Below are 15,627 nucleotides of genomic sequence, written 5' to 3'. Positions count from 1 at the left end.
CCACCATGCCCGCATTTTATTCGGTTTGAGAGGGCATGACAGGAGTTTTTCAGCAGCTGGCAGGCCACGGGTTTAAGTAGACCATTGTAGCCACTTAGTAATTTATTTGCTGCCATTTAAAGCCTGTAGTTTACTGTTTTAGTGCAGCATTTAGTGAAATTGTATGTAATGCAGATAAAATGCTGTGTATGAAGCTCATCGATGATGCCCATATCGCATGCTTTACATAACAAAGCCCCGGGTTGTTCTCAGTGCATCCCCCTTCTTAGTGCATTTGTGCTTATAGTCTTTCTGTTCTTTCGTTTGCACTTACAAGTTTTTGTGTTTTTCCGCTCCTTTTTCTTTACACATGCATGCTGCATGCTGGTACAGAGTGAGGACGAAGAGACGGATTACGATATGAATGACTCTGATTAAGTTATAAGTTACTGGTGAGCGTTAGCTTTCCTGACTCCCCTCTGCTCCCCAGATTTGCTCCTGATCCTTCACTGATCCTCCCAGTACACTCTCACCCATTCTCCTTGGTATCTGAACACTTTCTGCACCATGGGGGAAAAAAAACAGAGGCTGCACCCAGTTCACAGGGATTTGGTCATTCCTAGAGATGAGCGAACTTACAGTAAATTCGATTCGTCACGAACTTCTCGGCTCGGCTGTTGCTGACTTTTCCTGCATAAATTAGTTCAGCTTTCCGGTGCTCCGGTGGGCTAGAAAAGGTGGATACATTCCTAGGAAAGAGTCTCCTAGGACTGTATCCACCTTTTCCAGCCCACAGGAGCACCGGAAAGCTGAACTAATTTATGCAGGAAAAGTCATCAACTGCTGAGCCGAGAAGTTCATGACGAATCAAATTTACTGTAAGTTCACTCATCTCTAGTCATTCCTTTCCTGTTTATATGATCACTATAGACTACTGTCCTGCCTTGTCCATCGACCATGTAGTAGCTGTATCTATAGACCAGTGTTTCCCAACCAGGGTGCCTCCAGCTGTTGCAAAACTACAACTCCCAGCATGCCCGGACAGCCAACGGCTGTCCGGGCATGCTGGGAATTGTAGTTTTGCAACAGCTGGAGGCACCCTGGTTGGGAAACACTACTATAGATTCTGATCTTCTACAGAGATCCTGAGAACTAAGCACATTAAAGGATTGTCAGGAGTTGTCATAACTCACGTTGGTGAATGCAGCAGCTTATCGTTGCTTCTTATGGAGGTGCTGAGACAACTCTGTATAATACCTATGACTGCAAGCAAAAGTGTCTATAGTCCAGCTCACTCCCTCAGCCCGTCGCGCCAGGACCGGCGTGGGCAGCACCGACTGGAAACAACGAACAAAGGCAAGGTGTCCAGCGCGAGTATCAGAAGGCAGGATGTTTATTCCAATAAAAGCTACAAAGACCAGGAGAACATGACAGGGTGACGCGTTTCGGTCCTAAGACTGGACCTTAATACCTATGACTGGAATAGTGTGTATTGCATCAGACCAACAAAATCGCAATGTAAGGTACTGACTGCCCCAAAATCTGCTGAGCCCAACAAGACCGCTGCTCTGGTTAAACGTTTCTGCGAAGGAGACGGCAGTCGGCACTGTATGTGAAAACAAGGCTGTAAAAGAGAAATTCTGTTTAAATCAGACAATACAGGATGAAGAGAATATTTGGCACACCAGCCCTCTGAATGCTGGGAAGCACTCCTTGTCCCATATGGGAGAGTTTGGTGTGAACCCAGTCACACCCAATATTAGTTTAGCCTTAACTATACACCCTCTGTATAAGACAGCGGAAATATTACTAGATATCGCAATAAATCTGAGCCTCAAGGGCTCCTAGGAGGCAGAAGGTCCCTAAGATATGTTTAAAGGGGTTATCCAGGAAAAAAATGGTTTTTATATCAACTGGCTACAGAAAGTTAGAGATTTGTAAATTACTTCTATTTAAAAAAAAATATTAATCCTTCCAGTAGTTATCAGCTGCTGAAGCCGAGTTGTTCTTTTCTGTCTGACAACAGTCCTCTCTGCTGACACCTCTGTCCTGTCTCAGGAACTGTCCAGAGTAAGAGAAAAACCCCATAGAAAACCTCTCCACTTTTGCACAGTTCCCTAGACAGGTGTCAGCAGAGAGCACTGTTAGACAGAAAAGAACAAATCTACTTCAGCAGCTGATAACTACTGGAAGGATTAAGATTTTTTTTTTTAATTAGAAGTAATTTACAATTCGGTTTAACTTTCTGGAGCTAGTTGATGTAAAAAATTTTTTTTCCTTGAATACCCCTTTAAGAACCTTGGTTTTAGTTGAGGAGATTGTAGCCTGTCCTTAACCTCAAAGGTGGTGAAGCGGAGCAGCAATACGATATAAACACAAGGTAGGTCCACATCCACTTCCGGGTGCTGAAGAGTTTAAACTCTTAAGGGGGCACCAGAGTGCTGAAGTGTGGCCCTCAAGAATTGCCCCTCCGCACGGTGAAATTTCCGAGGCAGAGGTTTAGGCGATCGTGTTAACAGTGCAGCAAAATCCCATGGAATTCAATGGGACTCTGCTGCAGTGGAATGTCCGTGCATAATATTCCTGTGGAATTCCGCCATCAAGTACCACCCTGCATTTTAAATAGTGTGTTTTTATATTTTTTTTTATTTAAATAAAGAACTAGGGATTAAACTAAATAAATTCAGTTGTCTGAAGTCCTGGACAAAGATTGGCGCTATCCTGGGAAAACAAAAATGTGGACGTTCAACAGACTAGCATTCATTTGACAATAGATTTATCCCTTAAGGACTCTTTTTAAATAGGGATGTACTTCTATGTACTGTAAAATGGCTAATAGGTTTTAATGTGCTTACGTGGGAAATTGCAATTGAGAATGACCGACTTCTGAATAGTTCTGTTCATCTATCGAACCTCTTTCTGCACAACAGTAAAACTGCTGACAAACCAAGAATCTCCTTCCATAGGTCTTGGTTTAAGTGAATATCTACTCTTGTCTGTGACAACTGCAAAAGTGTGGTACAGAGAAAACTGTCTTTAATACATAGAGAGAAGGTAGAAGCCACAGCCAGGCTCCTCCAGATACACTGCAAAAAAACCAAAAATGTAGCCAGCACCTAAACCCAATACACGGGTGCACGCTGCTGTGGCAAGTACAAAACATGTAAAAAATGGCGGCAGCACACACGGAGGTGGCCTGGGTGACATGCTGGATCCACTAACAACCCAAAACCACCTCCTGTGAAATAGGGGAGGGAATGCACGGCTACAGAGGGAGCCACTCCCCCCAAATTGCACAGCAAAAACAAAAATGTAGCCAGCACCTAAACCCAATACACGGGTGCACGCTGCTGTGGCAAGTACAAACATGTAAAAAAAGAAAATGGCAGCAGCACACTTGGTAAACAAAATGGAGGCTCTTAGCGCACTTTAAAAAAAAAAACAAAGGGATCAAGCATGTTGAATGCCAATATACCTGACCCTTCTCTTCCTAGACATCTACCATTAAAGGGGTAGAGTGGAAAACAATTAATTTTATATATTTTTTTCAAATCAACTGGTGCCAGAAAGTTAAACAGATTTGTAAATTACTTCTATTAAAAAATCATAATTCTTCCGCTACTTATCAGCTGCTGAATACTACAGAAGTTCTTTTCTTTTTGGATTTCCTTTCTGTCTGACCACAGTGCTCTCTGCTGACACCTCTGTGTCATGAACTGTCTAGAGCAGGATAGGTTTGCCATGGGGATTTGCTCTTACTCTGACCAGTTCCTGACACGGACAGAGGTGTCAGCAGAGAGCAGTGTGGTCAGACAGAAAAGAACAACTCAACTTCCTCTTTTCTTAGTCATTTACAAATCTGTTTAACTTTCTGAAACCAGTTGATATGAAAAAAATGGTTTTCCACCGGAGTACCCCCCTTTATGGGAGTGTCAGGAGGCCAGCATATACATTTGCTGCTTGGCTGATCCCTCAAAGATCCAATTTCCCTGGTACCCGGTTTGTTTAGGTGGTTATTTTTGCTGGGCCTATTGGTTCCTTATCTCCTGGGAGTGAGGTCTTACTCAGCTGTCTCCTCCATTCTTCATTGTCATAGCCTGATCGATCATTCTCACTTTTTTTGGTTTGACGTGCTAAGTGTTTACATACTCCCCCAACAGGTTCTCCCCTGATGATGCCATTTCAGGTGAAAGAAAGGCGTAGAGGGGGGGGGGGGGGGGGTTGGGAGTTATATTTCAACTTAGAAAAACGAGTGAGTGACTTGACTCTCTATAGCTTCCTCTTGTAAATGGGACAATATATTGTGACTTTCATCATCTAGGCTACATTCACACTGGGCATGTGGTAGGTGCTCTACAATATACCTATCTTGTTTCTTTTTGCACTCTAGAGGTTACCTTTTTATTAATTACGGTACACTGTTTAAATCACAAGCGTGTAAATAAAAATCCTTTGTGCAGGAAGTATTAGGGACTTTGATACGTATCCCACCAGAAATCTAATGTAACACAATGCCTCCAACACATCTAAAAGTACCTGGCACGGCCCTTGGGTAAGAGTGGTGCTGTTTCCCAGGGGTGAGAGCAGACCCCCAATTTTTTTTTCTTAACCTAGATGGTCCCTGTACTGTCTGTAGCTACCAGTAGACCTGTTTGTTGCTGTCATGTGTTTTTTATAGTTTATAGGTTCCTTAATGTTACCTCATTGGTTCACTTCTCCCACATTTAACTTGTCTATCCCTAATATTGTCTTTCAGATCCTGCAGGAGAGAGGCTCCCGAATGTGAAGAGTTTTGAAAGAAGATAGATCTATATATTTTTTTTTTTTTCCGTTCATTACTTTTTTTAGTTTATTTTTTTATTTTGTCCCAAGTAAGCAATGATATGGCAGAGAATCTCCACTGTAACAAGTCACCACAACATGTCTGCTTTCAGAGTAGCGTTTCTTGGGCTGTCCTGAAGTCTGTATACTGTACTTGTGGTGGAAGAGTCAGTGTTTCATGGGGGACTTGGTGTCGGAGAGGAACTTTACAGTGGGTCTATTATAATGTATCTCTTTCCTAGTTTTTAATGTTATTTTTTCCATTATTCTAGAACCTTTTTGTACATCGGTGGTATTACAGCCGGGGTGACCTGCCCTAAGTCTAACACGTTGACTAGAGATGAGCGAACTTACAGTAAATTCGATTCGTCACGAACTTCTCGGCTCGGCAGTTGATGACTTATCCTGCGTAAATTAGTTCAGCTTTCAGGTGCTCCGGTGGGCTGGAAAAGGTGGATACAGTCCTAGGAGACTCTTTCCCAGGAATGTATCCACCTTTTCCAGCCCACCGGAGCACCTGAAGGCTGAACTAATTTACGCAGGATAATTCATCAACTGCCGAGCCGAGAAGTTCGTGACAAATCGAATTTACTGTAAGTTCGCTCATCTCTAACGTTGACCTTGATGCCATCCTTTACACTTTGTACTTTGACACTACATACGACCCACATACATATTTTTTTTTTTTTTTTTTACTATGATGCATCTTTTGCTTGAAACTCTTAAGCCAGTGTCCTCCACCGCGACACATTCTTCTAAGGTCGACCCCTATTCTTAGTAGATAAGCAAAGAGGCTTGTCACGTGTTATCTGCACTTGTCTATTGCTGCATAAGGTTTCTTCCGTAGAAACACTACTTCCTTGGCAGAAGTTTCGAGTAAAACAAACTAAAATTAAATATAAAATAATATAAAATATATATATATATATATATATATATATATATATATATATATATATATATATATATATATATATATATATATATATATATATATATATATATATATATATATAATTTTATATTTTATTTTTGTGATTTAAATGTATTATATTATCTTCTTTGCAGACTGCGTCTTGGCATATTGCATGTTCAGAAAAGAGTGGATTATAAAAACAACAAAAAAATCCCTCTTTATTACAGGCAAACTTTTTAAGAAAGTGTTTCTTTTTTCTATAAAGCGGCGGTGGAAGAAATATTCACTGTAGAAATTGGGATATCTGCCCATAATGAATTAATCTTAATATGACTGCCTAGATCCACTGTAGATCTTGGGACTTGTATATTCTTCCAGACCAGGGTTTCCCAACCAGGGTGCCTCCAGCTGTTGCAAAACTACACCTCCGGGCATGCTGGGAGGTGTAGTTTTGCAACAGCTGGAGACACATTCTAAAAACACTGCGAGGGTGCGTTCACACGCTAGTAACTAGCAATGGGTTGCCCGCTGCGAGTTACGCTACCATTCATTTGAATGGGTCCGTGGACAGTCCGCAAATCTGACACTATTGTGGACTGTCTGTGGACCCGTTTAAATCAATGGTAGCGTAACTCGCAGCGGGCAACCCGCTGTTAGTAATAGCGTGTAAACGCACCCCTATAGAGCATGGACTCCTGTAAAATACTTTTAACACTACAGCTATTATTACTATATAAGTGTTCCCCCCCCCCAATGTGTGGCCCTCCAGATGGGTCAAAACTACAACGCCCATCATGCCATGATAGGAGTTGTAGTTTTGCAACAGCCACAGATTTGGAAGCACTGCAACAAGAGGACCCCAAATCCTGTGAGTTCTGTATCCTATGTTTAACCCTCTACTTATCATTAAAAAGTTTTTTGTTTTTTGCATATTTTTATTTATTTTTTATAGGGTATATTTATCAATAACGACTAACAAAATGGCTGCCTCGGCTGTATAGAATGGACAGGTGTACACCGCACACGGTCACAATACCATTAGGCCTATCGGACACCCCTCTGGTTGGGTTTGACATTACCTATATGAAGTATATGGCGGCACCTTTTTACTGACACAATGGGGCAGTTTTATGAAAAAAGTCTTTGACCACAGCGACCACTCATAACCTAGACTTTAGATTTTCTAGCACTCTTGGAAAATAAATAAAAAGTTGTGCTTTGGTTGCTTTAGGCAACAAAAATAGTTTACTTTTTAAAGCATTATTTTTCTATAGTGCAGTTGCCCATGGCAACCAATCAGATTGCTGCTTTCATTTCTCACAGGCCTTTTTTTAAAAATGAAAGGGAAAAAATCTGGTTGCTATAGGTTGCTTTCTCTAGACAGGTTTTAAGGAATCTCCCCCGTAGGTCTTATTAATCTGGTCTGGTTGCCTATAGCGATGAGTACGGCTTTTACTTTTGGGGGATGGATGCTGTGGCCACCAAGGGCTTCATTGGCTAAGAATAAAAGTAGAATTGGCCTTGGTTCCCACAGAAATAAGTGTTAAGGTCTCATTTTTTTTTATCAAATCTGGTTTCTATGGGTTAAAAGTCGGCTTTGCTGCCCATAGCAACCAAAGATTGGCTTTGGTTGCTATGGGCATCCATTCTGTGAGGCTGTAAACGGCTAGATTCTAAAAATAAAATATATTGCAGCGTTTTAATGTTGCACCGCTGGGATTATATGAAAAAAATGAAATATATATATATTAAATAAATTAAAATACAATTTTTTTTTATTTTTTCCATTTACTATTGACAGTGTTGAACTACTCCTAGTGTCCTGGAAAAATGTATTAATACATCTAGGCATTGAACTGCTTGAGGCTGTGTTCACACGCAGTTGTTGAATTCAGATCCTGGAACAGGTCATAAATGGAGGACGCTTATAAAGGAAAGACTTTTATATTTTTTTTTATATTTTTTTTTTTTCCTCTTCCGTGTCCCCGACGCTTTGTAATCCATAATTGCAATTAAAAACCTAAACGTGTGAACACTCCCTAAAGGGTTTTTCCAGTAAAAACATATTGATTAGCCTAGCCTCGGGTTAGGTCATCAATATCTAAACGTTGGGGTGCCGACATCCATCACGTTCCGTTGTTCTGTAGAGCGGTGGTCCCCTAGATCTACACTGGAAAGTGCGGTTTCCCGATGTAAACGGAGGAGCAGAATCCCATTGAAAACAATGGGATTCTGCTGCAACGGAATTTCAGAGCGGAAATTCTCCGCCGTGTGAACAAGGCCTTAGCGGCTGTTCACATCGCAATTTTTTTTTTTAAATACATGTGTAGGTTCACGCATGTCGTGTTTTGCTGCGTATTTTCTGCAGCTGATTTAGCAAACCCTTGACTTCAGTGGGTAGAAGATAAACAAATGCCCAGCAAAATACGGTACGTGTGACCCTACTTAGTGTATTCATGAAACTTATCAAAAAATATTAAATGTTCCTAAAAAATAAAAGTTTAGACATATTTGTTTTAAGCACAAAACGCGTGGTTTCTACAGTTATTACAAAGTATATTCAGCATTAATTGATACAGTTCAATCCTTTTTTTTTTTTTTTTTTTTCATCACACTCCAGTTTTGTCCGCATCTAAAATATAAATCCTAATAGATATTTACTCTCTCATTCCCATCTCCGCATATTATGGGCTGTATTCGAGGTTATGGACTTTACTCCCAGAGGGTGCTTCACACGCTAGTAACTAGTAGTGGGTTTCCCGCTGTGAGTTACGCTATCATTCATTTGAATGGGTCGACGGACAGTTGACAAATCTGACACTATTGCGGGCTGTCTGTGGACCCATTTAAATCAATGGTAGTGTAACTCGCAGCGGGATTCCTGCCACGGGAAACCCGCTGCTGGTAATAGCGTGTAAACGCACCTAGAATTTCAATAGGATCCTGTTGCTCAGTTCACACGTTGAAATTTCTGTGGCAGAACTTCCATCAAAGTAATACGATACCGACTAAAGAATAAGCATGTACCGTATTTTTCGCCCTATAGGACGCACCGGCATATAAGACGCACCCAATTTTAAAGGTGCAAAATCTAGAAAAAAAAGATTCTGCACCCAACAGTGATCTTCAACCTGTGGACCTCCAGATGTTGCAAAACTACAACTCCCAGCATGTCCGGAACGCCGTTGGCTGTCCGGGCATGCTGGGAGTTGTAGTTTTGCAACATCTGGAGGTCCACAGGTTGAAGACCACTGGATAGGAGGTAATACTAAAGTGTCCCTGCTGCTCCGGACCCGTCACCGCTGCCCTGGATGTCGCTCCATCGCTGTCGCCGCGTCCCTGGGGTGTCCCCGACGCTCCGGACGTAGTCTTCCCTGGGATCCACGCTCTTCGTTGCCGTCATCGTGTCGCTACGCACGCTGCTCCTATTGGATGACGGGGCGGCGTGCGCGACGACGTGATGACGTCGAAGGAGAGCGCCGCCATGCAGGGGATCCTGGCATGGAACAGTCACCGAGGAGGCAGGTAAGGTCCCTCCCGGTATCCTGTAAGCTGTTCGGGACGCCACGATTTCACCGCGGCGGTCCCGAACAGCCCGACTGAGCAGCCGGGTTACTGTCACTTTCGCTTCAGACGCGGCGGTCAGCTTTGATCGCCGTGTCTGAAGGGTTAATACAGGGCATTACCACAATCGGTGATGTCCTGTATTAGCCGCGGGTCCCGGCCGTTGATGGCCGCAGGGACCGACCCGATAGGTGTGTATTCGCCATATAAGACGCACCAACTTTCCCCCCCCCCCTTATACGGCGAAAAATACGGTACATTATTTGGGCAGAATCCGCCTGGAAAAGCCCATTATTCAATAGGACTATGAATTTTGCTGCAAATTCAGTGTAATCAGAGTGCCGATTCCGGACAGTGCAGATGCACCGAGGGAAATTCTTAGTATGAACATAGCCTTAGACAACGACTCTCCTGTAAGGGTATGTTCACACTGAGGAATTTCCACGAGTAATTCCGCTCGCTTATTCCTCTTCAATTCATTCAGCAGTGCCAAACCCCATTGATTTGATTAGAATTCTCCGCATTTTTCCGCATGCAAAATCCTAACGCGGAATTCCGTTCTGCATGAAGAATGAACATGTTCTTTCGTCATGCGGGATCCGCATGTAAATTCCCATAGACCGCAATGTAAATTTTTTTCCCCGACGAACGTGTATTCGTGCGGAATTCGTGGGGAAATTCCGCGCACAAAAAAGGGAAATTCGAATTGGTGGTTGTCAGCCAGCAAAAAAACTAAAATGTTCTCCTATATTGCGTGCAGAAAAAAAAATGGAAATGCCGTGTCAGAATTTTTAAGTGACAATTCCTCAGTGTTACCATACCCTTAGGCCATGACAGAGACTCTTGCTCAGGAGGACAAAACACATCCATGCCCTACACCTACAGCCTATTAATTTGGATGAGAACTGTGTAATGTTTTTCTTCACCTGTGGTGGTGCTGAAGGAAAATCACATATTGGATAAACACCTGTCGCAGTAACTTTTTTTTTTTTTTTTTTTTTATATATATTGACTTTAACCCCTTATTGTCCATCTGGATATGGCCATCTGCCTAGATGTCCTACTTTAACGGTCTGTATGAGATTAGAAAAGGTAGTCTAAAAGAAACAGCGCTACTCTTGTTTGTGGGCTCTGTCTCGGGCATTACAAATTATCCTTATTAGGGTAGGGACACATTTAGGGCATCTGCAGCATATTTTACGCTGCGGATGCGCCGACTGTAGTCGCAAAAGCAAGCTCCCTGCTGCGGCCAGGTAGCTCTGTGTCCACTCGTAGTGGCAGATTTCCCACTGCACATCTGCTACAAGCAGGTTCTGTGTCTAAATCTGTAAATCCATTGCTGTGTAAAATACCTTCTGGTTGCGCTACATCTGACCCTACCCTTTAGAGCACCGTTTCCCAACCAGGTGTTATGCAACATCTTGAGGCACCCTGGTTGAGAAACACGGCTATTTAGGTTTGATTTTGCAGCACTCTAAAGCAATCAACTATTATGGCGTTGGCTCTAAGGGTGCGTTCACACGGCTGTCTGTCCCCGTTTTTTTTTTGTTTGTTTTTTGTCCCCGTTTCGGCTCGGTTCTTGCAGGCTGTAAACTGATTCATGTCAATGGGATTTTTTTTACAATCCGTTTACATCCGTTTGTACCCGTCTGCACTCATTTCGTTTTTTTTTGACGGCAGAAAAAACGGCACATGCAGTATTTTTTTTTCTTCCGTCAAAAAAAAATGAAAGGAAATTTAATATTTAAGTCTATGGAAAACTTTTTTGGGTTTATTTACTAAACAAGAACAGATACAAACTGATAACATCCTTTTGCATCCGTTATTGTCGTTTTTTATTTTTTTTTAAGTCCGTTTTTATTTTTTACTGGAAAAGAACGGGACGGGTCTAGACGGCCGTGTGATTTAAAAAAAAATTTTTTAATCTATTACCCCTCTCCAGTTCAGTTTGGTGGCTTTCTAAATGCATTGTGCTTCTACCTGACATGCCTTGTTAATCAAATACCTAGTCAGCTAACTGGTTACAACCTTTACAGTACCTGCATTGTGTATGCCAAGATATCTACTGCTGAAGATAATATAAACCTAGGTCATTTCTTCTTTTATACCTTTAACTCCTCTCTTGATCTTTTGTCACTTGTACTTTACATGTCGCAAAGGGCTAATATCTCTTGTGAATTATACTGTATATTAAAAACTAATGCAGTAAGAAAAGGGCTAATCTGTAACTACTTTCTTTTTCGACTGGCGTAAAATAACCTTTTTGCTACGTTGCGAAGCGCTGGTATCGAGTTGCTGTCACTGTGGTCCCTTCCCTTTGTAATACTTGGAAGTCGGATGCTCATTTGCACTAGTTATGGGTCCGTTATGGGAACTGGTACGTGTATTGCTGCACTCTGAACCCCTCCCAGGGTATCTGGTGGACTGTACCTCTCAGCTATTTTTTAGTGTACCGGTTTACATCAATGGCCACAGCGAGGACGTGTTTTGTGTGGCACATTACTATACGCACCGAACCCTGACTATTCTGTGCACATCGTGGGGGTTTTCCGCCACTTCCGAACCACACTGACAATCTAAGTGCAAATCTTTTTTCTTTTCTTTCAGCTCTTGTCATCTACTAATGGATTTTGTGACATTTTAACTCATTTTATCCAGTGATCTATAGTTCCGTCTAATAAACTGGTCCGTGGGTATATTTGCCGGCATGTTCTGAAGTCTCTTGCTGTGAACTAATCCTGTTATAAAGTCCAGTGCACTTTACTCCTCAATAATTCAATGGCTTCTCAGTGTTGTCACATGAAATTGTCTGGTTATAAGTGACTGTAATCTTCACGTCTCTTGGGATATTCTTCAGGACTGTTTGAATGAAGCCTCTGCTGTCTGACTGGTTATTTGTTTTGTAAAAATGCTTAGGGTTAAAAGCCTTTAAAGGATTATTCCCATCTCAACTTGTTACGCCCTAGTCCTCCCCTATAATCTTGTATATACCCCTGTAAGCCTAGACTCTATTGTTGTCGATTTTTGTTCTACTACATCGTTGAAGCAGAGCATAACAATGGATATGTTACACGCCGGACACCAATATTTTTACTGGGCAAAATAGTGCTGAAATCGTGTCTTGTATATTTGACAAGAATGTAGAATAAAAACTTGAACACAGCCTAAGGGTACGTTCACAAGAGCGGACCCACAGCGTATTTTAAGCTGCGGATCCACCACTAAAGGACCGCTGCATGGTGGCTTTACATGGCGATGTGCGAATCGCCGTGCATGTGTGGTGTACCCGCACACATCGCGGCCGCTCCCCCTGCTGAGCTAGGCCAAGCACAGCTGTGATGTGCGAGTATACTGCGCATGCGCGCTGTGACTCCACATTGCAGTGTGTCTGCTTGTAGTGGCTATTGCCGCTCCGAGCAGGCACATGTAAAGCCACCATGCAGGGGTCCTTCAGTGGCAGATCCGCATCATAAAATATGCTGTGGGCCTGCTCATTTGAACATACCCTTAGGGCGCGTTCACATGGGCGGATTACCTGCGGAATTTCCGTAGTGTATTTGCTGCAGAAAATCCACAGCTGATTTTGCTACAATTGACTTCAATGGGTCATCAAAAAATCTGCAATAGAAGTAGATTTGCAGATTTCCTTTGGACCCATTGAAGTCAAATCTTCTTCTAGTGTGGATTTTTCTGCTGACCCATTGAAGTCAATGGTAGCAAAATCTGCTGCGGATTTTCTGCAGCATATATGCTACGGAAATTTCGCTGGTAATCCACCCCTGTGAACGTACCCTAAAATGCAGTTTTGGGGCTGGGGCTGCTGTTTTTTGGGGGTTTCTTAGCCGGCATATCTGGAGTTAAGTAAATTTTAAAGGACCAATTCTCTCATCTTATGGCTTGTTCACACGGCCGTTGTGCTCCTGTAAGCTGAGGCCTTTCGGAAGGATGGGAGTTCCGCAGAGAAAAAAAAAAATATATACTGCATGTTCTATCTATCTATATAGATAGATATTTTTTTTTTCTCCACTGAACTCCTGTAAAATACCAACTACTGAATGGACACCATTCAAGTTAATGGGAATATTTGGGACCTGTCGGTGTCAGTTGTGCTCTGACCCATTCTGGGTCCAATCTTTACAAAAAAAAAGGCCAAACTGTCCCAAATGGATCACAGCAGTGTGAACTTAGCCTTAGGGCTGCTTTCAGATGGCTAAAATAAAGTGCTATTGTTGGGCATTGCAAGGAATACAACCTCTTCTGTGTTAAATTGAAGTGTCAGGTCCCATCAGTGGGTGGTGTAGGATCGGAACGCACCCGTGTCCTAAACGAGTATTCCGGTACTACTTTTTCAGTTATTTTTATTTGCATGGGAATATCCCCTGCAATGACTGAAACTGAAGTCCAGAAAGAATTAATCTATATGAAAAAAATACTTTGTCTAAAAATAAGATACTGCCCATTAGAATCTTATAAGTAGATCTATTGATTTGTTTTTGGCGTCTGAGCCAGTGCCAACTTCTTCTTTCAAAAGTAAATCTGAGATTTTTGTTGGGTAACAGATAAAATGCCATTCCCAGAAGAGGCAGCCTGTGGCCAGTGTGGTGATATTTTGGGGAGGAAACCCTTATGTCCTCCTAATCCAGGTCAATCTACTAGTGAGGCTGCCTTTTTATTGGACTATATTAAAGGGGTACTCTGGCCCCAAGACATCTTATCCCCTATCCAAAGCGCTTGAGGCTCTCTGTGTTATGCCTCCCGACCACGGGGACGGAGCATCGGGACTTCACGACTCCGCCCTGTGGGACGTCACGCCCCACCCCCTCAATGCAAGTCTATGGGAGGGGGCGTGACTGCATTGAGGGGTGGGGTGTGATGTCACATGGGGGCGGAGTCGTGACTTCACGATACTCCGCCCCCCCCCGTGGTCGGGAGGCATAACACAGAGACTCCAATGCTTCCTGCAGTGCTTACAGGTGGGTGCTGCATGCTAGATTGCAGGGGTCCCCATCGGCAGGCCCCCTGCTATCAGACATCTTATCCCCTATCCTTTGGATAGGGGAGAAGATGTCTTGGGGCCAGAGTACCCCTCTAAAGCAGTTGTGGACCTAGCCATTGGATAGACTATCCATTTGTGAGAAAGGCAGGGGTCCAACGTGCTCCTCCCGACCACGGGGACGGAGCAGCGTGACGTCACGCCTCCGCCCTGTGGGACGTCACACCCCACCCCCTCAATGCAAGTCTATGGGAGGGGGCGTGACTGCTGTCACGCCCCCTCCCATAGACTTGCATTGAGGGGGTGGGGCGTGACTTCACGATACTCCGCCCCCGTGGTCGGGAGGCATAACACAGAGACTCCAACGCTTCCTGCAGTGCTTACAGGTGGGTGCTGCATGCTAGATTGCAGGGGTCCCCATCGGCGGGCCCCCCGCGATCAGACATCTTATCCCCTATCCTTTGGATAGGGGATAAGATGTCTTGGGGCCAGAGTACCCCTTTTAAAGCAGTTGTGGACCTAGCCATTGTATAGACTATATCCATTTGTGAGAAAGGCAGGGGGTCCAACGTGCAACCTCCGGTGAGCCCCCATTGGTAGCTGTGCCTGGTATTGCAAATCTGCACCTTCATACTGCAACCTCTTGGACTCCCATCGATCACACATTGATCGATTTGTATTTTCCTTTTATTAAGACAGAATCTGCGCATCTTGTTGGTGGCAGGTGGCGTTCTGTAGCATTTCCTCATCTGAGACTACACATTTTGGTCTGACTAGTGAGGTAACTCCCCCCCACTTGGCATATTGGCTGTGTAAGTGGAGACAAACTTCCTTTTACATGTATTTAACTTTTGTGTATTGTACAAAGTTTCTCAATATTTTATTAGTTAAAGAATGCTGCAAACTCAATATGTGAAATAAAACTATACTGTCTGAAAGTCGGGTGTCTCTTCTTCCTGCTGTAGAGGTTCCAGAAGCTTCATTCCTGTGTAGAACACTTTGGTTTCTCCCGGTCAATAACTGTTAACCGTATTGCACTGAATAGGTATGGGTCTGTTATATGTATATTATTGCTTGCATCCCAAACTACAAACCAATAAATAGTTCTTACTTTCAGTATCTTCTGTTTTATGGTCCTTCCACCATTGGGTACAATGAAGGGATGAACTTGACGTCAATGCTTAGATAAGCCGTACTGTCTAAACATCCATCTACAGGTATGAGGGTGCCCATGGTGTGCCAAGAAAACACTATTGAGCAGCAAAATTGCATGGACATTGCCTTCCCACTCGTAGCTTAACCCTTACACTACCTCCAACAGCTTGATTTGTTGATGCCCGTAAGGAAGGGTTCA

General features: G+C 43.1%; 1 protein-coding gene and 1 long non-coding RNA gene across 3 annotated transcripts in view; one reads left to right on the top strand and one right to left on the bottom strand.

Annotated features, from left to right (window-relative positions):
- Nucleotides 1-5,182, top strand: part of LOC130283976 (BTB/POZ domain-containing protein KCTD5) — a 41,744-nt gene extending 36,562 nt beyond the window's left edge. For both annotated transcript variants that reach the window (XM_056533802.1, XM_056533803.1), the window contains one exon: nt 4,736-5,182. In XM_056533802.1, the coding sequence (XP_056389777.1) occupies nt 4,736-4,765 (30 nt within the window). In that variant the 3' untranslated portion in view covers nt 4,766-5,182. The remainder of the gene's footprint in view (nt 1-4,735) is intronic.
- A 5,104-nt stretch (nt 5,183-10,286) lies between these two features.
- LOC130284569 (uncharacterized) lies at nt 10,287-15,383 on the bottom strand. Its single transcript, XR_008847083.1, has 2 exons — nt 14,793-15,383; nt 10,287-14,385 (listed from the first exon to the last, which is right to left on the bottom strand). It is a non-coding gene; the product is annotated as an uncharacterized LOC130284569 (long non-coding RNA).
- Between the last annotated feature and the right edge of the window lie 244 nt (nt 15,384-15,627).

This window comes from Hyla sarda, chromosome 8 (assembly GCF_029499605.1).
Source record: "Hyla sarda isolate aHylSar1 chromosome 8, aHylSar1.hap1, whole genome shotgun sequence".
Taxonomy (NCBI): Eukaryota; Metazoa; Chordata; class Amphibia; order Anura; family Hylidae; genus Hyla; species Hyla sarda.
Note: the sequence above shows the minus strand (reverse complement) of the source record. Positions and strands in the feature narration are given on the sequence as shown.